Source organism: Pisolithus orientalis (assembly GCF_024613125.1).
Source record: "Pisolithus orientalis strain OTSU chromosome Unknown F5J12scaffold_15, whole genome shotgun sequence".
In the NCBI taxonomy this organism is placed as follows: Eukaryota; Fungi; Basidiomycota; class Agaricomycetes; order Boletales; family Pisolithaceae; genus Pisolithus; species Pisolithus orientalis.
Window position 1 is genome coordinate 302,241 of NW_026260796.1, and position 24,658 is coordinate 326,898.

General features: G+C 45.6%; 8 protein-coding genes across 8 annotated transcripts; all 8 read left to right on the top strand.

Annotated features, from left to right (window-relative positions):
• Positions 1 to 554: 554 nt before the first annotated feature.
• Positions 555 to 1,220, top strand: F5J12DRAFT_892965 (uncharacterized protein; the record flags this gene model as incomplete). The annotated part of the gene is made up of 4 exons (XM_051747618.1): positions 555 to 602; positions 654 to 911; positions 967 to 1,095; positions 1,152 to 1,220. 4 exons carry the CDS (start codon positions 555 to 557, stop codon positions 1,218 to 1,220), a joined length of 504 nt encoding a protein of 167 aa, XP_051599711.1.
• Positions 1,221 to 6,778: 5,558 nt separating this feature from the next.
• F5J12DRAFT_783010 (uncharacterized protein) lies at positions 6,779 to 8,988 on the top strand (the record flags this gene model as incomplete). The annotated part of the gene is made up of 13 exons (XM_051742800.1): positions 6,779 to 6,801; positions 6,869 to 7,055; positions 7,203 to 7,310; positions 7,365 to 7,477; positions 7,529 to 7,782; positions 7,831 to 7,949; positions 8,059 to 8,127; positions 8,187 to 8,224; positions 8,277 to 8,436; positions 8,466 to 8,491; positions 8,529 to 8,624; positions 8,683 to 8,701; positions 8,758 to 8,988. 13 exons carry the CDS (start codon positions 6,779 to 6,781, stop codon positions 8,986 to 8,988), a joined length of 1,443 nt encoding a protein of 480 aa, XP_051599712.1.
• Positions 8,989 to 11,246: 2,258 nt separating this feature from the next.
• F5J12DRAFT_905733 (uncharacterized protein) lies at positions 11,247 to 12,400 on the top strand (the record flags this gene model as incomplete). Its single annotated transcript, XM_051748700.1, has 4 exons — positions 11,247 to 11,370; positions 11,714 to 11,892; positions 11,927 to 12,141; positions 12,286 to 12,400. 4 exons carry the CDS (start codon positions 11,247 to 11,249, stop codon positions 12,398 to 12,400), a joined length of 633 nt encoding a protein of 210 aa, XP_051599713.1.
• Positions 12,401 to 13,987: 1,587 nt separating this feature from the next.
• Positions 13,988 to 14,191, top strand: F5J12DRAFT_721224 (uncharacterized protein; the record flags this gene model as incomplete). The annotated part of the gene is made up of 1 exon (XM_051741299.1): positions 13,988 to 14,191. One exon carries the CDS (start codon positions 13,988 to 13,990, stop codon positions 14,189 to 14,191), a length of 204 nt encoding a protein of 67 aa, XP_051599714.1.
• Positions 14,192 to 15,834: 1,643 nt separating this feature from the next.
• Positions 15,835 to 16,413, top strand: F5J12DRAFT_112746 (uncharacterized protein). The gene is made up of 3 exons (XM_051737994.1): positions 15,835 to 15,950; positions 15,998 to 16,150; positions 16,207 to 16,413. Exons 1-3 carry the CDS (start codon positions 15,891 to 15,893, stop codon positions 16,327 to 16,329), a joined length of 336 nt encoding a protein of 111 aa, XP_051599715.1. The 5' UTR covers positions 15,835 to 15,890; the 3' UTR covers positions 16,330 to 16,413.
• A 359-nt stretch (positions 16,414 to 16,772) lies between these two features.
• On the top strand, positions 16,773 to 17,134 carry F5J12DRAFT_833165 (uncharacterized protein). The gene is made up of 2 exons (XM_051745802.1): positions 16,773 to 16,951; positions 17,003 to 17,134. The coding sequence occupies exons 1-2, from the start codon at positions 16,847 to 16,849 to the stop codon at positions 17,126 to 17,128; spliced, it is 231 nt and encodes a 76-aa protein (XP_051599716.1). The 5' UTR covers positions 16,773 to 16,846; the 3' UTR covers positions 17,129 to 17,134.
• A 688-nt stretch (positions 17,135 to 17,822) lies between these two features.
• On the top strand, positions 17,823 to 18,907 carry F5J12DRAFT_112624 (uncharacterized protein). The gene is made up of 6 exons (XM_051737992.1): positions 17,823 to 18,019; positions 18,078 to 18,259; positions 18,311 to 18,343; positions 18,394 to 18,566; positions 18,630 to 18,712; positions 18,769 to 18,907. Exons 1-6 carry the CDS (start codon positions 17,950 to 17,952, stop codon positions 18,855 to 18,857), a joined length of 630 nt encoding a protein of 209 aa, XP_051599717.1. The 5' UTR covers positions 17,823 to 17,949; the 3' UTR covers positions 18,858 to 18,907.
• A 1,481-nt stretch (positions 18,908 to 20,388) lies between these two features.
• On the top strand, positions 20,389 to 21,037 carry F5J12DRAFT_112699 (uncharacterized protein). The gene is made up of 4 exons (XM_051737993.1): positions 20,389 to 20,461; positions 20,515 to 20,582; positions 20,635 to 20,755; positions 20,818 to 21,037. Exons 1-4 carry the CDS (start codon positions 20,459 to 20,461, stop codon positions 20,926 to 20,928), a joined length of 303 nt encoding a protein of 100 aa, XP_051599718.1. The 5' UTR covers positions 20,389 to 20,458; the 3' UTR covers positions 20,929 to 21,037.
• The last annotated feature ends 3,621 nt before the right edge of the window (positions 21,038 to 24,658 follow it).

The window sequence follows — 24,658 nt, forward strand, 5'->3', positions numbered from 1 at the left end:
GGCACCCACTGCTGCTTATGATGCCATTAACTCTGATGCCAAGGATGGAGGTCCTGAAGACTTCAACCTTGACAAAAGGACAGACAATACCAACTTGGAAGACCTGGACAGTGACACTGAACAGCACAGGTGACTTACTCATGTTCCTGGACCTCAAGCTGATGTTGCTGAGCTGTGAGTGGTATGTATTTATACATTCTTGTTCATGATGAGTCACTGGGCATTAGTGCTGACACAATGCTAGGCTCTCAGTGTTGTGCAATGAGCATACACCGAATGCCACAAGGAACTGCACCAGACAAGGAAGGCTCTCTTTGAAGCCAATAGCCAGCATTCCAAGGGGTCCAGGAACACATCTAGCAAGTCAAACAGCCTCACAACTCATATTGAGCAAGAAGCAAAGAAATACCTCCTACTGTATCATTTTTTCATCATTCAAAGCCTTTTCCCAGCAACTCTGAATCCCAATACTGATTGACATGATCCAGCATGGTGGAAATCACAGGATGGGAAGCTCAAGGGGCACTCTGACTGAGCTTTATGAGATGATTCCCATGGATTTACATGAGTCAATGGTAACCTACAAGCAATTTGGCTCTGTGGTACATGTAATTCCAACCTTGGTGACCACTAACATATTAATTTGTTTTAAGTTCATACAAGTGCATGGTCAGGAGAGATCCAATCTCCTCAAAGTCATCAAGGACTGTGCTGGCACATTATTTGCTCCATATAACATTTCACTAGATCTCTTTACTGGAAAGCCCACTTGTAAGAAGGACAACAAGGCATGCCTGGTGCTCTTGAAGAAGGATGGAGTCAGAGAATACACCCATTTTGTACCCATTCTTTTTGCAGATCCTAAGCAGATGGTTACTGGAGGCTTCTTGAAGAGTCCCATCCTAGTTAAGGTAAGCATGCATGGTTCAGTGCCACTCTTATTCAAAAATTGATTTCAGCCCATAGGTTATCCATGTCCTGATGTTTGGAAAATCAATCCTTGCAGAAAACAAATGTGGACAGCCCCCAGCCAGGGGTCAGAAGATGGGTGTGCTGAGCATTACTGAGGGCCTGATTGCTGGTGCCTGCATCTTGGTGAGGGTGTCCATGGTCACTGTGCTAGTACATACTGACATCAATATCATACCAAGGTTCAATTCCTATTGTCACATGATCCTGAATTAAGTGCTACTGGTGCAGAAACACAGGTCAACTACTGATCAGAATATGATTTCTACCTCAAGAAGCTTTTCAAAGCATCTCCTTGGGCTGTCAGCACAATGAATTTCTTCAACCAGGAAGTCTTCAGGGAAGGGGTCTCAATTGGCAAATGTCAAATCTGAGGTATTTGCTAACATGGAGCAGCTGTGTACTTGGGAAGATGAATTTTTAGACAACCTTGACAACATTGACCCTGCTGAGAGTCACACCCCACCCATTTCCACACTGCATGACCCCAATGCCCCTGGTGGCTGTGATTCAGATCTATGTGACTCCAATCTGTCATCAGTCTCTTGTGCTCCATCACCTGTTGCTGGCTTGGTCACTCATTTCAATCCCCCTCACTCTCGTCCAGCTAGTGTCACTGCTGCACAAGCTGATCTCAGTGCTCAAACTATTTCTGGTGCTTCTTGTTGATCATCCCCTTCTATCTAAATTGGGCAGCTGACTTCAAACAGTGGTGTTGAGGTGTCAGCAGTGACCATTGCTGTTGGTCAGATGAACATGTCTGGCCCAGCTGAGGCTGAAACATCTTGATCCCAATGAGCAATTCCAGTCATGAGTCACTGGCACAGCTCAGCCACTCAAAAGGCAATTCCAGCCATTCCTGAGGTGTTTCCCAAGGGTCTTACAACTGATATTTGTGCTACTGAACCAGGTCTGGAACCCACCCACCATGGTCACCATGCTACCACTACAAGGTCCTCAAAACTGAAGAAGACAAAGGTTTGAATTAATAGCAGTACCAGGTGTCACTTATGTGCTGGGTTTCTATATGTTCTATGGTCTTTGATTTAGCTTGCATCCCATTATATTAGATGCAATTCATGTTTCAAGGTCACATAGATCTACTTGTAATATGTTCATTCGCTGCAATCATACATCATCACCATCATCCTCTGGAATTACCTGATCTGATTATCTTCTAAGTCATTCAAACTCTGCTGGCTATATTATAAGTGACTCACCCCTCTTCTCATGCCTTGTTGTCTCCCACATTGTTGTCCTGGTTCATTGCATTGTCATACAGTGTTGTCACTGTTATCCACCTCATCATGCTTGTTTGTCATTGTCTGTCACCTGGGGAGTGGGTTTGAGGGTCAAGGTACATTTCCCCCATGACACTATTATTACTTCTGACATTAACTTTTTTCAAGGTTCCAGACAACTCAGTGACAGCATTGTGTGTCAATGCCAGCTCCATTGTCCTATTGCTCAATGCACTATGAATGCCTCTTGTGCAACACTTATTCTATCTTCCTCATCCCATTCACCCCATATCACCACTCCCATTGGTTCACTAATCTCATAAGTATTTTAATTACACTGTAAGCTATGATCTGATGGTTGTTGACAGCATATGCATTTGCTTTCATCCTTGTGTCATCATTGCAATGACCCCCATACTTACATTGAGCTGCTGTCCTTTCCTCCCCTTACTGCTCTTGGTCACTCATTGTCTGCTTTGCATGTCCACTTGCACCACTGGCATTATTAGGTAGAACTCTCCAATTATTACTACCACTTGTCTATACATCAATAAGTAGTGATTTCCGAATGGAATTTCAACCATTGTCATGAGTGTACCAAGGCAAAATGAAATAACAATGGATCATCAAAATATTAATAAATAATAATGGTTAGTATACATTGTGATGAGTTCCACTGGTATTGCTATGGGCTCTTCGCCATTGTCATGCCATTATAAGTAATTATTAGGCCACAGCAATATAATACCATGATTAGGTAAAATAATGAGTTATCAAAGTCATAATCATGAGATGACACATGATTTCAACTGCATGTTCATGGAAAGTGGGTGGCATTACAAGTCATTAAAGGCAGCATGGGAAATCTGCTCCTATTAAGGTATGCTAATGACTTGTAATGGATCTAGGAAATTTGCAACAAAGTGTGACAATGCCTTGTGCATAACAAACTTAATGCATAGCTTTTTGGTAGACCCACTATGATGCATTATGAGGTATTCTACTGTAGATCTGTCACTGGGAATTCACCATCTAACCAAACAGTCAACAGCATCAGACTGAATCCTTACAATGTGCAAGTTGTGAAAGCCACAGAGGAACTGTCTGTAAACAGTTTTGTACTCATCAGGAAAATAGCACTTTACTATTTTCAACTGTTTGTGACTAATGTGACTTTTTGGGAAGGAATCTACTATCATTACCCATGTCCTGCAGGCATGGCTGCACTGTTCTTGCTTATTGTTGTCTCGTTCAAATCACCTAATTCATAGCTTTCAGTAGATACCACATACATTCAAATTGATGGAGGTTCCAAAGAGATATTGTGATTTTTCTCTCAGACAGTGTGCATCACACCAATGGCTCAATATCTCTGAATTTTCAGATATTTTCTAGTCCTCTTGGCCTAGATATATCATCACTTAGTTGTCTCAATAGATTCTGTTCTCTTTTCATTCTTCAAAATGCTGTATATGGTCAAAAAAAAGTACAGATAGTAGGTTCCTTCCCAAAAAGTCACAAATAGTCACAATAGTCACAAAAAAGTGAAAAAAAAGTCACAAAAAAAGTCAAAAATAGTAAAGTACATTTATTCCAGAAAACTCACAGGTGGTGGTGCATGTGAACTGCAAATTTTGAGTCAGCCACTCAGCCACAATGGCTTGCCCTTGGCAGTGGGGATGGCCATTCAGAGTGACTGACTGCTTGTGATCACACCAGCATCATTGATCATGCAGGATGGTGTCAGGACACTGTCACACACCAAAGGTGTTTGGTGAGGTGGACATGGATACAGCTGATGAATGGAGATGAAGACCATAGCCCTCATGTGAAGAAGGACAGCCAGAAATGTCAGCAGTCATCCCTCACACAAGAACAAGTCATCAGTGCCAGAGAAAAAGAAAGGGAGCAGGTTAAGCACTGGCTAAAATTCTTAAGGCACCCATGTACAGCATTCCAGTTGTTGGCATATCTCTGCCATTTCTGCAGATACCAAGACCATTCCCACACTTGCTTGTAGTGCTCAGCCATGTGATCTTACCTTCCAGAATTGGAAAGGATTTGCACACTCCACACATTTCTACAGCACTCCCTCCAAAAGATGCTCATTTCACTAACTTCTTCTGATATGGCTGCCTCTACATCAATCATTTCACTTGTCCCCTTTGCTAGGGGACCATGGCTACATATATCTACCAGGAGTTCCTACCAGCTTCTGTCCTGAAGCATCCTGGTACATCCCACCCTCATCTGTGCCCTCTCAGCCCATCCAGCTTGGACAGCACATTCTTTTTGTCAGTATGACCTCTAGGAGGACATTCTTTGGTTGCACCTCAGGTCTGTCATTCGCTTGGAAAGGTCTTATGTGGTCATTTCAGTCTCTCTGGTCCAAGAAGCATATGGATTCCTTCCTCCCTGCTCCCTGCAATGTCTTCATACCAGGTCTTGTCCATCATTCTTCCAAGATTGCAACAGCTACAGTATAATCTACTGTTCTCCACTCTCCCTGATTGCATCCATGATGAGTATGATGCACATCTTGCCTCCTTGTTGCAAGATACAGCAGAAGACACTCCCCCTTCATCCTCTCTTCCAACAGAGCCTCATTCATGAAGTTTCTATTTGCTTCACTGAGAGGATGGTTTGGGGGGGAAAGTTGCGATCCCCTATGCTCCTGTCACCCCACAGACCCCCAAAGCTTGACACCTGTTGACATCTGACTCACCCTGTCCACTTTTGGATGTACTATATCAGGCATCAGGATCAGTGCTGCCTCTCTGTCATCCCACTTTGGCCTAGAAGCGATCTCTTCAAGATGTGACATGCACAGCCTCCCCCTAATGCAATTCCAGTGTGCTTTCCCAGTTCCTGACATTACTTGACTCATACTTTGACATTCTGACTGTCTTTGACTCACCTATTGCCAATACTTACCAATCTTTTGACTTTGCTTACTGATTCTTTGCTTTTTGGCTTGCTAATCCTTACCAATGCTTACCAATGCTTTCCAAGATGATTACCCATTGCTTACATTCCTTTCTCATCAGTTACCAATCACTTACCAAGTGTTTGCACCTTGTTTTCCAAGGGCAACACCCCTGTACTGTATATAAATCACTGTACTTAGATAGCAAAAAAAGAAGACATAGAGAGCCCCTCTTGCTCACATTTTATTATCACTCAGTAATTCATTCAGCAGCTTTGATAGTTGAGACTTTATTAAGGGTCTAACTATCATCTACTTCACTTATCCTTGTCTATCATCAATATACTTTGCTCCAAGCCCTCCCTGAGCTCAGTGCAGCTTATGACATTGAATTAAGTCATCATCCATCCTTCTGTAGGCTGACAGCAGTCTACCCTATTGCATTCTCTTGCATTCCTGCTTCTTCTTCATCAGGAGCACCCCCAACCCTCAGCACTCATCTTTGAGTGTTGTAGCTTGCAAAAACCCTCCCAAAGCACAGGTTCTACCATCTAGGTACCACATAGGCACACCACCACTTGCTCTTTTTGTCTTTTGTGTTGGTTTTGGTTGGTTTTCACCACTGAACCACACTTTGACTCACAACACAGAAGCAAAATGTTCAATGGTGGTTAGCAGTTAGTGGAAAATGGACTTACATTCCAAACAGGATCCAAGTGGAGGGTCATGCAACCTTGACATTGATGTCACTTAGACCCCCCAGCCTTGGCAGACCACAGTCATGGTTCATAGCATAGTATAATATTAGTACAGTATGTGTACTGCCTGCTGTACTTATTGAATATGATGACCCAGCGGCTTGAGGTGCTTGAATTCCTGTGTGGAGATTGTGATTGCTCAGCACTCAGTGTTCAGCACTACTCAGTGTCCAGCATGTCCAATGTTCATTTAGTCATCATTCCTGCCTGGCATTGGACTGCAGGGTTGCATGGGTGTCATTGATTGACTTGGAACAAGTGATGTCATGTCTACAGTGTTGATTCCACTGCTCAGGCACTCAGACCTCCATTTACAACATTTTCATGAGAGCATTGCAGCAGACCCTACAACTCTAAGTCTGTTTTTGTGGTGACCATCAACTTGCTACAGTACAGATGGGGCCATCTGGCTGGAAGAAATAGCAGGAAAGTAGACTGCTACTTCATGCACAGTGTATATACAATATGTGTTCATCAGTTCTGCATGTACCTGCATGCCAGTGTGAATTGCCTAAATGCGTACTTACAAAACACCTCACCTGGGACCCTGCCACTGTAATACCATAATTCCTAGTGGGCCATCATGAGTACATGGGATCCAGGCCTTAATGAGCTTCAACATGTCCTGTCAACTGGTTTGCTAATTTCACTGGTTCAAAAATGCAAATGGGGCCAGCCTGGATGCAAAGGTGCATACTCATATCCCACCACAAAGTCACTTTACAGGACTTTACAATTGCTTTCCAGCACTTTGCAGCTCAAACCAGTCTGCAGCCTCGAGGCCTATTGGGTCCAGGGCACTGACATAATCACTTAGGGCAGGTTAGTGGGGTGCATGGCAGCAGGAGCCCTTACCTGCCTTTGCCCTCCATCTTCAACACTCAATGCTCTTTGATCACTGCCATTGGTGAGTACTTGTCAGTGAAGCCTATCCCAATGTTTTGCCCAGTTGACAGATCACTATCACTCGAAAGGTCAATTCAGTTCCATTGGATGGGTCTGGTGAGCAGCCTGTTGGTCATTCCCTTCACTGGGCAGTTTGGCACTGGACATAACATCTATGCAGCCATTCTTGAGCTGATCATTGGTCCCCTTCAAGACTTTCAAGACCAGGAGGTTCAACTTGGCCTGAAGACTGTCCTTGCACTTACCAATCAGTTGGTGAGCTGCATTGTCAACTCCTTCCCTTCCTCTTCCACTCATAAGTTTTGAAACATAGATCTCATGCATTGAGTATATCTATTCTTGTGATGCACCATCCACCATGATGCTAAACTGGCAAGTAAACTATGCCAACCTATTTGTCAGCTGGGCGCTGCCCTACATCAACTGGCTTTCTACATCATCACACTCCTCAACCTCCCAATGAGTCTTCCACCATGTTCCAAAACCATGTGGGAACTTGAACTGTGGCTGGTGAGTAATTTTTTCTCTGCTGTTCATTCACATGGCCACATTAACTGTAATTAGCTTCTTGCTCCTGCAGTGAGACAATGTACACTTGGCAAGCTTGCTACTGAGAACTTTGGCACATGTGGTGGTGGAGCAGGTGCCCAGTTGCTCACTGTGGGCTTTAATGCCAGGTTAGTCACCTGCTTTGTATGGTCCATTTCATCCCTCACAAGCCCCACTAGTGCATGGATGTATTCATTGCTTAACATGTTTTCATGGCACCAAGCTGGCACAGGATGGTCGCATGAAATACAAATGATTTTCCATCACCTTGCTTCCATCTCTCAGATGCCCCTCCAACCATACTTTGTTTTTGATGGGCTGGACTGCCCTCAGCTCAAGAGGGGAAAAGACATCATGCACCCATGCTATCCACCCCTCCTTGTGCAGCAGCTTTCAAGAGCTATTGATGGCATTTGGTTTCAGCTGGCACATGGTGAGTCATCAACTGTACATGCCACCAGGTGCTAACAAAGCTCACAAGGCTCTGGGGGAGGCAGAGACAGAACCTTGCCTGCCTCCAGTCATGCAGCCCTTGTCGATGTCATGGTGACACTGTACAACAATGCACTGCTGTTTGGTGCTGACTTGCATCATTCACAGGTAGGTCAGTTCAAACATGGACATGTGGTCATTTAGCTTACCACAAATAGTGGCATCCCACCATCTGGCAAGTATGAAGACATGCAACTCTATTCATCTGACACCTTAGCAAAATTGCACTGGCCTCAAGTGGGGTGACCTCCTCCTTGTTATGCTGATGAGTAGTGTAGATAGTGAGGTAAGTGCCATATTCAGCCCCCTGAATTGGGCAGCATCCTCATTCAATTCATTAGACAGGTTGCCAGTGGTGCAGCACAGACATTGCCCATTGATTGGTAAATTATGGCTTTGGAAAGACCCTCTTCCAAGCCTGCTATCACATTTCAGTTCATGGAGTTTACAGAGTTCGTCGCCAGGTGGTGCGAACAACATCTGTGAGGTACTACAAATGGATCCTCAACACCTCCTTGGACATAGGCACCATGAGCTTGCCTGTATCATTGTGGAGGAATGCATTGAGTTCCCTGACCCCACTGATCTTAGCAATGTATCTGTTACCTCTTACCTCATGATCAGAGGGTTGCCATCCCCCCATTGCCATTGTGAGGTCTTGTCAGCCTGATCTTGCATCACTGGCAGAGTTCTGTTCACAGTGCCTTGGCTGGTCACCAGATACCATCTGGTCCAGATTGATGGGATGCTCATGCTGGCACAGCCATGCATGCACTTCTGCAGGTGAGTCTTGCAATTGTGCTGAATACACCCACCCCACCTCATCATCCACCATCCACAGCTGCCAGGGAATGTTGATAGTGAGTGGCTGCAACACAACCTTTGGGTCCTGAGCCATTCTGACAAGTCATACAAGCTCTCTGTGCCAAGTTTGCCACTTGAAACACCAGTGGACACAGATCCATCACCTGCATATGAGATAGAGATGCCAGCAGTCATGTTAGAATACTCAAGACCCAATTTGGTGGAGTCAACAGTTAACCTTCCTCATGAAACTGGAGTTATTGACCTGGTAGGTGGTGCAGATGCACCACATCTCAAAGCTGGAGTCACTGGTCTCATGGATGAGGACTATTCATTTGCCTAGCACACATTTCTATAGTGTTGTATCAGTTTGTGAGTGGCACAATCACCATGTCTGTGTGAGTCTACCTTGCTTACTTCCCTGCCTGTTGTGCTTTGCTCCATGCTACTGCCAGTCTGCCCACCCAAGTGAATGTGACATATCAGATTCTGTCCTCCAGATTCAACTTGCTGACTGCCTGCCTTCACATCACTCCTGCTGCCTTGGTTTGTGTTGTTGCCCAGATCATTATGAACTCAGTCACGCTCACTGCAATCTCCTAGGTAATTCTGTAGGTTCAACTCATTATACATACTGACTTTTACCCAAAGAGAGGTGTATTCATTGGCTTCATGCATCTGAAAGGAAAAAAGAAAAAGAAATCATAGTTCATTCCTGAGGCTGGGTACTACAAATTTTGGGAGGGATCTGATGGACCAGAGATTAGCGTTCAGGTGGGCATTGTTTTCAGTGAGTGCACTGTTTCTAACTGATAATGTCAGTTTATTGCCCCATCATCCTCCAATTCTCACAGTTTGCTGGAAACCCTGGAAACCCTTGAATGCAAGTAATCTGTCTTCTCAGTTTGCATGTGTCCTGCTGTCTCCCCACTCTGGTATCCTCCATCTCATTTATTCACCCCTCCTGCATACTATATCTGGAGACTGCCCATGATATGCCTACCTCATTCCCTATGACTGCCAATTCTGCAATGGTCACAGATCAAAATATGCACTAGGTTCAGTTGGTGAGATAAAATTTTGAAGGTATGGTTGAGTGTCAACTTAACCTTGCTTGTGAATGGTCACTGCAGGATCCAAAGGTTAATATCAATGTTTGCACCAGTGTCCATCTGTGTAGGGCAGCAGAGTGTAGGAGGAAAGCATATACCATTTGGCAGGAACCCTTCTTCCATGCCATGGCTGGTTGAGAAGGTCTTATCAAGCTTGCTGTCAAAATGGTGGAGACAGGCTGATGTCTGCTATGATGGTACAGTGCTGCAATTCATTGGGTGACCTCATCCAGCTTATGTACAGAGAAGATGGGATGCATGATGCATTTATCATGCACCAGAGGATCGACACATTCAGGCTCAGTGACAGGGAGTTGGAGCTGAAGATTCTGCATTCATCGAATCCTTCTTCACCATCCTGGATGATGAGGGGAGCATCAAGATGAAAATGGAGCAGGGTTTTGGGACTGACAGTGTCAATTTAAAGGCAGTGATCTGTGTTCCAGGTGTTGACTTGACTTACCTTGGTCACTATGAACCCAGTCATAGCTCGCTGAGATCTCCTAGGTAACTGTCCTTACCTCATTTGCCTTCTGCACCTGACCAACTTTCTGCGCCTCATATGGATCGACCTGCCATACATACTTTTGCCCAAAGGGGCACCCCATCATCTCCCTACTCTCTGGTTCACTGGAAAGGATGACTTCAGCCTGGAGGCAAGGGGATTTGTGGAGAACTCATACATATGCAGTCTGACCCCCACAGGGGGGTACTTTTTCCATGCCACAGCCAGGTCAAGAAGGTCTCATCGATACCACCATCAAGACAGTGGAGGCAAACTATACCCAATGACATCTTGTCACATCATATCCCCCTTCCCTGGCTTTCTCTGCACCCCCCCACCCATGCCTGTTGATGTCAAATATCTGTCAGCCAAAATCATATCCACATTGTCTTTGCCAGGGTACTCCTCAATGGAGCATGTATAGACCTCTGTCAGCCAAAATCATATCCACATTGTCTTCACTGGAGTACTCCTTGATGAAGCACATATGCACCTCTGTCAGCAAAAATCATGTCTGCATTGTCTTTGTCAGGGTACTTCTTGATGGAGCACATGTGCACCCCCCCTATTGTTGAAGATGGAGATGTTCACATTTGCATCACCTGCTGTTTGGTAAACACCTTTTGGTTCTTCACATTCATTTTGTGTTGATCTCATGGACAATGACAGTGGCTTGTTCATGTCTTCCACATCAACCACTGCAAGCCTAGTGACCTTGAACCAGCCTACACTGTTGATGCAGTCCACCAGCTTCATGGAGAGGTCAGCAGGGAAGTGCAGGAAAATGCTTCACTGACCTTCCACATGCATGTATGAGCCACACATGCTACCTGCCACATATTGGAAGAGTTCCACCTCAACCATGAAGCATGTTGAGTGGGTGTTGGACAAGATTGAGGTGCAAAGTTCAACCATACTCTGGTTAACCCTGGAGGGATGTGCAGTACTGTTGCTGCCCAGTCCATTGGTGAACCAGCTACTCAAATGACTCTCAACACCTTCCACTATGCCAGTGTGTCCAGCAAAAATGCTACACTCAGTGTCCCCTGTCTGAAAGAAATCATCAACATTGCTACCAATATCAAAATGCTTTCAGCCTTCTGCATCAGTAAATCACTTTTGCTGGCCAGAGCTGTCCAGAGCTGTCCAGCACTGGACAGATTCCCTAGGACTGCCAGCACACAAAGTGGTTTACTGATGTGTGTACTTGGAATCCTACATGGCCCAGGACAAGAAGACTCCATGTTCATCGAAATCTTTCTTTGCTATCAGTTGAACCAGTTACTCAAAGTGACTCTTAATGCCTTCCACCATGCTGGTGTATACAACAGAAATGCTAAGCTTGGTATCCCCCATCTGAAAGAAATCATCAACATTGCTATGAATATCAAAACACTTTCACTTTCTGTGGATTTGGTATGACCATGACCCTATGTCCACCATTATTGAAGAAGACTTCATGTTCATCAAATCTTTCTTCACCATTCCAGACAAGGAAATCGAGTCAAAGCTCCACCTTCAGTCACCATGGCACCTTTGGCTGGTGCTCAACCATGCCAGAAAGATTGATTGGAGTCTTGCTGTGGTCACTGGCCACATCACTGGGAGCTTCAAGATGGACCTCTTCATTGTCTGGAGCAAAGATAACTTGGAGAAATGGGCAGGGTACAGTCGAAGAAGACATCTTCCTCTGCCAATTCAAGAACACAACATTGAACTTGGTCAGCCTGCGCAGTGTCCCTACCTCATATTTTTGTTGGAGTATGATGAGGGGAGCATCAAGACGAGAGGAGCAGGTTTTGGAGACTGACAGTGTCAACTTGAAGGCAGTGATCTGCCTTCCAGATGTCAACTTTACTCAAACATACTTGAACAGCCAGTGCATTGAAGCTTCCAACATGCTTGGGATTGCAGTTGCACATGCAGCAATCATGAAGAAAGTGCAAGGAGTCATTGAATTTGGTGGTTCATACTTGAACTACTGCCACTTTTCATTGTTCTGCAACCTCATGACCCATTGTAGAACACCCATGGAAATCGCTCCTCATGGTATCAACCACACTGACATTGGCACCCTGGCATCACTCATTGGAGGAGAAACAGTGGGGATTTTGATGGAAGCTGCTGGGTGTCACTGACTTGATGGGGAAAGGGGTATTCATAACTATGTGTATGATGTATTACTAGCATTATATTAATTACTGTTCCAGTTTTGTTGTTGCACTCCTGTGCACATTGGTTGTTGAGGGCTTCACACTGAATATGATGTCACCAAATTGATTCTGAAAAAAATAGTAGCTAGTTGACAGTGCAGCTACACTATGAACTGACTTCGTTTGCAACTCCCACACACCAGCTGGTTGCATTCAGGCCACTTGTGGAGGGAATGAACATCCTGTACATGCCAAGGTCAGACAGAAGGTGTCAATGACAAAGAGTGTTGCCTTACCTAGCTCCCCTGACAAGAGAAAGAGGAGGGAAAAGGCGTCTTCTCCAAAAGAACAGCCCAGCCTACACACCATTCATCAGATCAAAGAGGCTGGCAAACAAACTCACCTTCGAGCAGCCAAGACAAGGGCAATGTATGCCAGGCATGTCCGCCAGGCACAGTCATGGCTACAGAGCCACTTTCCAGTGGAGGGGATGCAACTGTCTCCAAGTCCAAGTCATGTTGGCAGTGGGGACCTGAGCTCGGAAGTGTATGGTGATCCAGACTTTAAGAACACATTCGAGTGCATGCCAAATCAGTGCTCAGACAAGGCCCTGGCCCTTTACCCTTCGTGGAAGGGTTTCCAGGAGAACTGCAGTCAGAGTACAATCAACAGCGTTCAAGCAGCATTTAAATTGATGTGGGATGAGGCATATGTCTCGCATGACTCTACCTTTGCCAGTGACTAAAACAGATGCTCCTGATAGTGATGGTGGGACATTCTGTGAGGCCTGGCATTACAATAGTGAATGCCAGTGGTGGGAGGGGAATCCAGTGTGCTTGGCAGAGGTGGATGATGTTGTAGCATCTATCTGGCATAAGGTCAATTCTCAAGGATCTGAGCACACACACTCTGGTGCCATGAAGAAGGAGTACCTGGACATGATCCTCGCCTGGTCCAATTCTTGCTGTCCCCTCGACTCCCCATTGCAGTACATCCATTCAGTGATGACACACTCAGAACCCTCAGTGCCACTGTTAGTCAAGTGGGTGACAGATGTGAAGACAAAACTAACCACCACATGGCACATTGAACAGCTGGCCTGTGCTGCTGTTGCATTCATGCTGTGGACCAGGTAGCTAGCATGTGGCTTTACCTCCAAAGTCGATGATGACAATTTACAATAGGAAATATGAACTGGTCAGGCTGAAGTGTGGGGACATAAAACTTGACAGGACTGCTGTAGATAATGTGTTCCTGAAGTACCTTCGAGGTGAGGAAGGATCACTCACCATCAATGACCTTGGTGTGTACTTTGAGGTGCACCTGAGGAATTGAAAGGGGTGGCAGAGAAAGTTGGACAAAGGGATGAGGGAAATTGACTTACAAAGTACATTCAATCCCATCTTCATGATGTGGCACTACCTCACATCTGATGTCCATTTTTGATGGCATGTATCCATAGGTAATCACTACAAGGTTTATCCACACCCAGATACAGGCAAAGCATGTGATGTCTTCATGCACCTGGTTTTCTGGATGAGATGGACCAAGATTGTCCATCTTGGTTGACCAATGGCTGACAATGACTTCCTCTTTCTTCCTGCCATCAGTGTGAATGGGGTGCTGCAGCCAGGTGAACCACTCTCCCATGATATGGTTCAGAAGTGGATTGATGAGGGAGTGGCAGGTGCTGGGATTCCTGGAACGTTCTCCACACATTGCTACCATCAGGGAGGAGTGCAGTACAGGTTCATGTATGCCCCAGTGGGGCAGTGATGAACCCTCATGCATATCCAATGGTGGGGGGGGTGGGCCAAAGGTGAACATGTGAGTCTTGTGTTCTTTCCTATCTGGGTGTGTTGGAGTGAACCAGCACTTCTTGCTTTGTCCTTGACACCACACACACAGCATGATATGATATGCTGATGTGTTACCTGCTTGATGAACTTCATTGCTATGAAACCAACCACAGTGATGCCCTGGGCCTGATCTCATGGGAAGCTGAGGACTTGCTTGCTGGTGAAGCTGCACTCATCCAGCCAGCATCTACAGAAGCACTCCACATGGCCCATGCAGCACTAACAGCATGACATCATGGCACTGCACTCAATGGTGAAAAAAATGTCTCATTCACAAGCAGCAATGTCAGCAGATGTAAGGGAGATTCACCAAAAACTGGGCAACATGAGCAACATAGTCACAGCACTGGCCTTGACATCTGCTGCCTCTGGTGTGTACTCATATTCTGCACCAATGGTGCCATGTCAGGGCACTGGCGATGCTGTGACAGATGGTGAGTCCATTCCATTCCTCACCATCACCACATGAAGGCCAAACTAAAATCCACAACAGCCCACCAATGTCAGCACCATCAATGCTCATCCATGCAGTATTGGAGCACAATCTTGCCACCTCCAACAGTTCAGTCCATTCTGGCCACCCAGCCACATGATTCACAACCATTGCTGCTCATATTGCTGCACCTCATCCAACTATCCCTGGATGTCTCTGCCATGATGCAGTCCCTCACTTCACACAGTGGACCTGAGAGGACCAACAGCCACTTGAGTTCCTCTGCCACTCCCCTGGGACTGCTCATCCCAGATGTTCCTGTCTTACAGGCAGACAGGACACACACTCCAAGGTCAGACTCCTGGAAGGACATTGTGTGCCACTGGACAAAGGGCAAGCCATGGCTCAACCTGCACACTCTGCTCAAGGACTGGCCCCATCACTACTACAATGGTAAGTGCCAGTGCCTCAACACTAAGCACTACCAGTGCAAGGTCATGGCCACTGAATTTCTGAATGAGTACATACTACTTTAATCTGTCCTACTCCAGTGTCTCTGACAGTTGTATCTGGCTCTCCAGGTTCCAAGGGAATGAGGATGTGTTCCTCTGAGCTTACAGAAGTGCTGCTGAGGCTCCTCAATGCCATCATAGCTGCTTGCAAATGGCATCATGGGGATGGGGAGCACCACTGCCAGGCAGAGCAGCAATGAGCTATCCTTCTTTTTTAATATAAAAAATATCATTCACTGTTGCATCGTCTCTTACACTTCTTACTCAACATACTGTGGTGTAGTGGTAGATACTCTACCTACACATTCTCCATAATACACATTCTCTACACAAAGCTCAAAAGTTCATCAATCAAGAGATGGCAATTGCCATTTACTAACATAAATTGCATGGGCCGGCAGCCCTTCCCTCCAATATATACCATTGATTGCGATCGAAAGCAGACGACGACGACGGTTGCCTCGTGCGGCAATTACGAAGTTGCCAAATGGGTCGGACCGTCGCGGAGGACGTGCCGACGCGGCCAGCTTGCCGAGGGGGGTGACAGCATGACGTCACCGGGGCTCTGTGCAAGCCTGACCGACCGTTCGGGGAAAGTTCCCACGCCCGTCGGATGAGGCAAGTGGGCCTCACCGCCACTGCGAATTTCTCGAACTAGTGTTAATTTCCTGATGCACCTCCTCGGTGTGATGGGAGAAGGAATTCGAGGAGCCCTGGCTCCCGGCCTCAAGGTCTGTATCAAGCTCCTATTCTGATTATAAGTAACAGGGTTCGGTAGCACGTCACCACAGGAACTCTCAAAGTGGACCAAGCATTCGTAACGTGCTGCCTCGATGCCTTCACCGATCAACCTCACCTATACGGAGGTTCACCAGAATTGAAAGAACATTACCATTATCTACAGCTGATCGCGAAGCATTGTTCTGACAGAGTGAGTGTCATCACTTAAAACGCTTTAGTCAATGTCATTCTTATATCCAATGGCAGGTCGCTGCTGTGCGTTCAGTCGACCTCGGGAGTATCTGGTCTTTGCTCTGTAAAATGGTATCGGGAACCACCCACCACGACGATGTCTCCTCGTTTGCGATTTTCGCTGTATCGTTTCCATAGCAGGCTCTCTCATTCGTCTGGGACGTGACATAGTTATACGTACGCTCCCGCATCTAGCATTCGTCTTACATCGGCTGCTGCTGATAACCAGGCGCAGTGCGTCTCCAACTAGGAGCTAAGCTGAGTAAACTCGTCGCAGCAACACTTCCGTCTTGGATTTCACCGTCTCAGCCGCTCGGCATTGCCGAAAGCCGTGCTCTTAGTCCAGCTCTCACCCACTCACTATCAAAACTGTCCCGCATGTGCATACGACACAGCACACCGCGATTGCCGCCGAAACACAAAAAGCTGAGTCTCTGGCGAAGTCTTTCGCAAAGCATGTAGGACATGTCCTCTTGGCATACAGTCGACTCTATGAACGACTCGTTGTGTATCCTGACACCAAAGATACGACGAGAACTCGAGCCTGGGCAATTCTCATTATGTGAAATGCTCAGTGAGTACAATCGATATGCTCTGATGGCCCCTGCACTTGATTCCGACGGTAAGACTCCCATGAAGTCGCTCTGGAGGGAATATGAGTATGTGGGGAAGGGGTAATGTGATATGTATCTGTGGCCTTAGGACTGTCTTCGCCTCCCAGAGAGTAACAAAACCGTCCACCAATGGAAGGAGCACCGAGGCAGGTGCTCTAAAAGTTATTCTATTGATGTTTAGCTGGAAAACTGCGTAGTGGCATATGAATGACTATGGCATGGGGATTGATAGTGGTCCCATTAGATTATCATGCAAATTTTATACCGGAGGGTCCGCCACTTCCATGGCTATCAGTTGGAGTCACCCACAGCGTGAAGGATAGGATCTCGACTGGGTGGAGGTAAGGCGGGGGGATCAGGCGGTAGCCAGAACGCAGCACTCACTGGTGATGCATTTTAGAAACGGAGCTTGGGTCCTGTAATTGTGAGAGGGTGACAATAGAGTTGGAATGCTCAACGATGGTCATTGTCGACACCACCAACGGTTGTAGTCGTAGCAAGTCGGTGCGTAGTTTAGATCTTGACCCCGTCATTGTGCGGGCGTCTTGGTCAGGTCAATGATTGTTTATACTCCTCGTGCTAATACTCGGGTGGGTTAACAAAGAGACATGCTACTTGTGGATTTCCCAACTGCACGACCGAGTATTGTGGAAGAAGGTTTTTGGAAACCAAATCCTGGAGGGAGGAGCTGGGGAAACCCAACTGTGCTACAGTGTCTGGTGTGGAGGACGGGGCGAGCATGGAAACACAAAGCCGCTGAGAAGATCGGTAGTACATTTCACCAGCATAACTATTGCACCTACCGAGCTGGCTTGGTACCGCGGAGAGTATGGGGCGAGCTCCCATGGCGTTGCTATGAGCAATCGAAGATAACAAGGCAGGATTGATGGTCGAGTCTTTCCTGCGCCAATGGATCACCGGGACTCGGTCAGACGACGAGAAGAAATGGGACGGCCCAACAGGAACTTGGTGGTCGTAGTTTACACATGTGTCAGGCTGTGCACTAGAGATAGGCACGTTGAGCGTTCAACGCCACTCGAATCCGCAGTACCTTGCCCTTCGTACTTCACCATCGTCCACAACAGTCGTAGCACGCTTACCGCTCAAGACATCCTAACACCTGTTTTCTCATCTTCACATCGCGATGGCGCCGAGTTCTGTTCGTTCCTGGTGGCGTTCGCTGCGGCGTTCTCAACTTCCGAGTGACAATGCTGGTGTGTTACTAGTTGCCATTCCCACTGAGGCTACTCCTTCATGTTGCCCCACATTCAGTCGACCCTACACAAGCTTTAAATTATCGCTTAGATCCTACTGAGGCCAAAAGGCAGATTGATCGCATCCCTCGTTTTCGCATTCTCGTCATGGGCAGAGCAAATGCGGGTAAAACAACTGTTTTACAGCGGGTCTGTAACACTACGGATCAGCCTGAGATCTTTGATGGAACTGGAGAGAAGGTATGTGGGTGTGTTATGTGTTTTGTATCTGTCAACATGTCATTCCGCTAGGTTGATACTAGGGCGGTGCAGGGTTCATTGGGGGTAAGGCCACCATGTGAAATTACATGGTGCTCACTTTCGAACTTATGCAGCGTGGCTACCATAACATTGAAGATGAGCTAGTGTTTAAAAGTAACCCGCGCTATGTGTTCCATGATTCATGTGGATTTGAGGCGGGGAGCGAGGCAGAGTTTGATAAGATGAAGAAGTTTGTTACAGATCAAGCAAAGTCCACCAAACTGGAGAACAGACTGCATGCAATTTGGTAGGGACATGTCTGACGAGTGCCACTGAGAGTCTACTGATCTGGTCTTTGTGATTGATTTAGGTATTGCATTCCTTTGAATGAAAGCCATAGGATGGTCATGGCTGCTGAAAGGAAGTTCTTTAATGAGTGTGATTCAGGACATGGTATGTGTACACAAATATCACATCACACTTCATACAAAGATTGAGGATTTGTGCAGTTCCTGTGATTGTGCTACTAACAAAGGCAGACACCTTAAATCTTGATGCAGGTGCAGCAGCTTATGAGAAGGGGGTTAACTGTAGATGATGCAATGAAAGAGGCACCAGGGGTAGAAAAACAGCTGCAAAAGGGACTGCCTTGAAAAGATCAAGGGGTGGCTGAATGAACTGAAGTTTCCACCTCAAAGCTACCTGATACTCACTGGTAAGTAGGTCATGATTAGGGGAACTGGATTGGCATGTGTCTCTCCAGGTATGGAACAGGAGAGTGCAGATTGTGAAGAGCTATTGAAATGCACAGCAAATGCTTTGACTGAGGAAGGGCTGCAAGGACTGCTTATATCATCACAGCAATCAAACTTGGGGCTCTGCATGGAATTTGCCATAATGAAGTGAGTGGTAAAAATCAAGTTCTACAGGGTGCTAACTACAGAAAGGACACTGAAGAGAAGCATGAATGAGGGGGCTGAATCATTTTGACTTGGGGGAGTTAGCATATGCCCTTGGATCATGGTTCCCATTTGTAAGCAACCAGTGTTTTGGGTGAATGAGAGGCTAATTAGGTTATAGGAGGTGTGTGAAATTCTGCAAGTACCAGTATAACTGATGCTGAAGATGATGGTTACCATTGTGTTTGACTGTGATTGGCAGAGTGTAAGTTGACTCATTGAAGATGGTGGTGGGTGCATGCTGACATGTTCACTCCCACCCTGTTGGACTGGGGTTCATAGGAAGTGAGTGGAGTCATGACAGATGGTGGTGGATGCATGCTGACATGTTCACTCCCACCCTGTTGGACTGGGGTTCATAGGGAGTGAGTGGAGTCATGACAGATGGTGGTGGATGCATGCTGACATGTTCACTCCCACCCTGTTGGACTGGGGTTCATAGGGAGTGAGTGGAGTCATGACAGATGGTGGTGGATGCATGCTGACATGTTCACTCCCACCCTGTTGGACTGGGGTTCATAGGGAGTGAGTGGAGTCATGACAGATGGTGGTGGATGCATGCTGACATGTTCACTCCCACCCTGTTGGACTGGGGTTCATAGGGAGTGAGTGGAGTCATGACAGATGGTGGTGGATGCATGCTGACATGTTCACTCCCACCCTGTTGGACTGGGGTTCATAGGAAGTGAGTGGAGTCATGACAGATGGTGGTGGATGCATGCTGACATGTTCACTCCCACCCTGTTGGACTGGGGTTCATAGCCTGTGAGTGGAGTCATGACAGATGGTGGTGGATGCATGCTGACATGTTCACTCCCACCCTGTTGGACTGGGGTTCATAGGAAGTGAGTGGAGTCATGGCAGATGGTGGTGGATGCATGCTGACATGTTCACTCCCACCCTGTTGGACTGGGGTTCATAGCTTGTGAGTGGAGTCATGGTGGATGGTGGTGGATGCATGCTGACTACATTTGCCACTGCTTTGCTTGACTTGCATGCATAGTTTGTGAGTAGACAGATGAAATGTGGTGGCCCTGTATGGTTGCTGAATGTGATTTTCTCTCCTACCCCACTGCATTTGCATTCATAGGATGTGAGTGATGTTGTCTCAGTGTCTGCTAGAGGATGATATATATTCATGATCCTCACTATTTCACTTTTGGCCTATGGGTCTTAGAGAGTGAGTGCCATGGAAATTGTCCATTTAGCATGCTTTTAATAAGGTCTTCTCATCAAATAGATGGTGAGCCTGATCAGTGCATGAATCTCTACAATATTGGTGAGACATTGTGTTAGGATGTCAGTACAATCTTCCCTTGGAGTATGCCCTTTGTTTATTTCTTCTCTTACATCTCTCTCAGCATGTTAGTTGTCATATCTCTTCTAAAATCCTGACAAATTTTAACCCATTTCCAGAATGTATGGTTTGTTCCACATCCCACACTCATTCATTGCCCATATGTTTTACAGTTGGTTTGTCACTCTTTTTCCTACTTTAACATTGGTTCCTGTTTTACTCTTGATGTATTTTCAGGTGGTATGTTCCAATTCCTTTCCTCCCCTTAGCTGTCTATGATGTGTTGAATTGGTTGGTCATAGCAATCCATCAAACATGACAGCTATTTCATCTCCATCCCTACATTGTCTGTGTCAAGTCAGCCTTCCCTGAAGGCACTTGCAGAACATGGCATTGGTATATATCTCTTTTGATGCTGCTTGAATCTGAAGCTCATAATTACAGGTTGTATAATTGTCTTTGAATGCTTATTTTTCCAGTTGCAGGTCAAGGATGGGGCTAATGCCAGAAAGGATTTGCAGCAGGATCTGACAGAGATTGTCAGAAAATATCAGAAATCAGGTGTCCAAAATGCTGTTATTGCACACATTGCAGCAGCCTTCCAGCAGCATGGTGAAAGTGTGGATGATTTATGCCCCATGCTTGTCGGTATAGCACAGGAAAACCAGATGTGTAAGACATTCTTTACCACAATGATGGAAGTCCTATTTATACTGTCTACAGCAAAGAAATTCCTGAAATGAAAAAAGACAATTTCAGCTCTTATGCATTTCACTGTTCTTGGTAAGTCCCTTGGTTTCCACCTGCTAACCAGTATGATGATTTGATTTGCAGTATCTCAATGCCTACCAGTGTCTTTTTTGAAATCCCCTATTGCTTTGGAGAATTCTGTGAAATTTGGAATCTGCTTGTTATTATGTACATTCATGTCCCCTTGTGTAGTCCTATGCAACCTTCAAATTTGAGACCTGGTTTCCTGCCATCAGAAGTTGGGAATTCATGCTGCCTTTGTATAACCCCATATACATTGCTGGAATCTGGCAATTTATATGACAATCTCCAAGGTCCCATATACATCCAAACTACCACCAAAATGTCACATTTCTCACAAATGTGTCCAGTGGTATTAATGACTGAATCTCAAAACATCCATGTGCATACTGCTGCAAGTGGATATTTTCACCATTTATGGAGTTATTTTTCTGAGATATTTTCAGCAAAGCCACTGTTGATAAAGCCAGAAGGCCAATAAAGTCTATATATGGTCACAAATAAGAGTAGCATGTTGGGGTATGGGACTATGGCTTATCATCAATTTGTATGGCATGTTCAATATTGTTATCTCAGTTTACATGTGTGAAGTGTACTATATGGCATTTACATTCTTGTAAGACACACAGATAAAACTCTTTACATACTTCTTCACTGCTGTGTGGATGACTCACTGCCAAGTCTTATCTTAGTTAATGAAGCACATCATCTAAGATGTACATACCTTGACTTTATGCATCTCATTGTCACTCCATTGCAAGTGCTCCTCAAGGTTGTATCCACCCCTTTCCAGATGGCCTACCTCACTGGGTGGTTTCCAAATTTTAGTGGTAAGCTCAATAGACTTGAGGCTGGTGAGTGAGGATCCCCAACATCAACACTGGCAAAACTGACTGTCTTTGGTGCCAAGGCAATTTGGGTGTATCCTGATTGGGCAACTGTGACTGAGGTGATTTGGATGTATCCTAAGTTGGCATCTGACTGGACTGGGGTGACTGCACCCTACACAGCTCCTTTCTATTCTCTAAAGAGGTCTGACAGCTCATGGGCCTCATTTCTTGCTCTACTACCATGATGACATGCCAGACCTGCTGATACACTATCTTGGCCTGTGAGGCTAACAGGGGTAAAGCCTCCACTGGGTGGGGGACAAGTGGAGGAACAGATTGAGACCTTGCACATTGTGACCTGACAAGAGGCATGGGGATTTGGTTTGACTCAGTTACTGGGAGGAATTGAGGAATTTACAAGGGCATTTACAAGGGTGGCCGGGTTATTGTTACCTGCATTATTGTTTCTGATGAATTAATTATGATGGCATTCTCATTGTTTGAAGTTAGTTGCCTGGTTGCGAATGCCATGCTTCTCTGTATTTTTCTTATTGGTTTGTCCCTAATATAATCAATTGTACCTTAGTCTAATGACAGACATCCAATTGGGACCATGCACCAGGAATGAACAATTTCTTCAATCCTACTGATTCTATTCACCCCTGCTACTGGTACATTATCTTAGACAGAACACAACATAGGAAGGTAGAGAAACAGACCTGGGTTGAATTGCAGGAGTTGTTATTATGTGGGGGGACAACTTGGGAAAGCTGTCAAGGAAGCACTAAGCAGAGATGTAATTGAGACCAAGGATACCCTACCCTTCTCATGCACCTCTGCATGGTTCCAAAAGCTAAACAAATGGCAACTGCAGTTATGCACTCGATATTGTCACAGAATTTCTCATCCATTGGTCCCCGGAAGTCTGCTAAGTGGCACTGCACTATACTGAACTGCTGTGTATGTTTGTCAAAAATCAGGCATTCCAATTTCATTGTGCACCAGAGTTACCAGAAGTGCCTCAGATTATCATGTCACATTGGACCAGCTGGGAGGAGTGCAAAGATGCAGATGGGGTAAATGATGTTAATGATGAACCAGGGGAATGCATGTAGGGATGGAGACAGTTGTGGGAATGCTTTGCACAATGAGTAGGTTCCACCATGTGTGTGGTGAAAATTGGCTATGACAGGAGATGTTATATGGTAAGATTGTTATTGTCAGTGCAGAGCATCACAGAAAATGCATGAGGCAATAGTCATCACCAGCATCACACCTTGACCAAGATAATCAAGTCAAACCTAAATATGAAATGAGAATCAAACATTCATAATGAAAACCATACACACTGATTATCACCATCACCACCCAATGTTTGTATACATGATGTTTACATATGGTCTGCATATGTAAAATAGGAGACATTGTTACTTTGCTACTTCCTCTATTGGGAGTTCAATACCAAGGGTTGCACCCCACATGAGTACTACACCATATACACAGAACAAGCAAACTAACACACTGCAAAAACCTAACATCAGAGATGGAATGAAGGAAGCCAAGTCTACCAGGTAGGTGAAGAAGAGCAGGGTGCAAAATGCCATGAAGCTGGAGGACAACACAAACCAAATGCCAACTTTTGCATGAGGTACACCTGGTCTGGCACCTTGTATGTGGATGTTTCTTGCATGTATGCCTAATCCAGTCATGAATGCAGGTTGTAGAATCACAGAATTTTACTCACAATGAGCAGGGCAGCAGTCTGAACTTATGAACTGGCTTTCTTCTTGAGCAGGAAGCATGCTGAATCATTGACAGTCAATTCAGTGTTTGCTGCAGGGGTTATCAATTCACACTGGTTGTAGGAGTAGGGACTGAATCTACCACAAGCCCCCCCCTTTGCACTATATATGGAAGGGCCCTAACTCCTGGCTTGACACCAGCCTTATTTGTAATGGTGTGGACCAACTTGATGACCACTTCAATGAGTGCACTTTTGTTTTCACTTGAGGGAAGAGCTGTATTAATGGGAAGCATTGTAGGAATGAGGTAAATGCACCTGTTGTCAGGCACCATAAAGGGCAACAAATAACCAATGCATTTTGACAAGTGAGGGACCACCACAAGGACACAGGAAAAAATGAATGGGAGGTCTGCTATTGTAGATGTTAGACAATACAGATTGGAGCCACATTCAGATTAAGGTTGGACTCACTCATGTGCATCTTGATGACATTGGGTTACTAACTTCATGACCTTCTCAATTGGTCATCAAGCCATTTGGAAACTTACATTCAGATTGGAAAACAATAAAAAAACATCACGAGGATGGCTGCTAAACATGTAGGCAGCATTAGTACATGACCTACCTGTGTGGTGACAGGTATGCAACATCATGGAATTGTGTGCTGGGTTACAGGGATTTGTGCAGACATTTTCAGGAGTGAAAATGCAGACAACAACTCTTACAGACCTGTTTCAATAAAATAACAGTAGCCCAAAGGTATGATCTTTCAGTCTTTCTTTATTTTACATTTGTCAC

Excerpts from the sequence above, each read along its gene's own strand:
- F5J12DRAFT_112746 (XM_051737994.1), top strand. The coding sequence starts at position 15,891 with ATGCACCTCCTCGGTGTGATGGGAGAAGGAATTCGAGGAGCCCTGGCT. Across the intron at positions 15,951-15,997 it reads CCCTGGCTCCCGGCCTCAAG|CACGTCACCACAGGAACTCT; the intron begins GTCTGTATCAAG and ends AGGGTTCGGTAG. Across the intron at positions 16,151-16,206 it reads CGAAGCATTGTTCTGACAGA|GTCGCTGCTGTGCGTTCAGT; the intron begins GTGAGTGTCATC and ends ATCCAATGGCAG.
- F5J12DRAFT_833165 (XM_051745802.1), top strand. The coding sequence starts at position 16,847 with ATGAGTATGTGGGGAAGGGGTAATGTGATATGTATCTGTGGCCTTAGG. Across the intron at positions 16,952-17,002 it reads CCAATGGAAGGAGCACCGAG|TGGCATATGAATGACTATGG; the intron begins GCAGGTGCTCTA and ends AAAACTGCGTAG.
- F5J12DRAFT_112624 (XM_051737992.1), top strand. The coding sequence starts at position 17,950 with ATGGCGCCGAGTTCTGTTCGTTCCTGGTGGCGTTCGCTGCGGCGTTCT. Across the intron at positions 18,260-18,310 it reads TTGATGGAACTGGAGAGAAG|GTTGATACTAGGGCGGTGCA; the intron begins GTATGTGGGTGT and ends TCATTCCGCTAG. Across the intron at positions 18,713-18,768 it reads TGAGTGTGATTCAGGACATG|TTCCTGTGATTGTGCTACTA; the intron begins GTATGTGTACAC and ends GGATTTGTGCAG.
- F5J12DRAFT_112699 (XM_051737993.1), top strand. Across the intron at positions 20,583-20,634 it reads TCTTACATCTCTCTCAGCAT|AATGTATGGTTTGTTCCACA; the intron begins GTTAGTTGTCAT and ends ACCCATTTCCAG. Across the intron at positions 20,756-20,817 it reads TCTTGATGTATTTTCAGGTG|CAATCCATCAAACATGACAG; the intron begins GTATGTTCCAAT and ends GGTTGGTCATAG.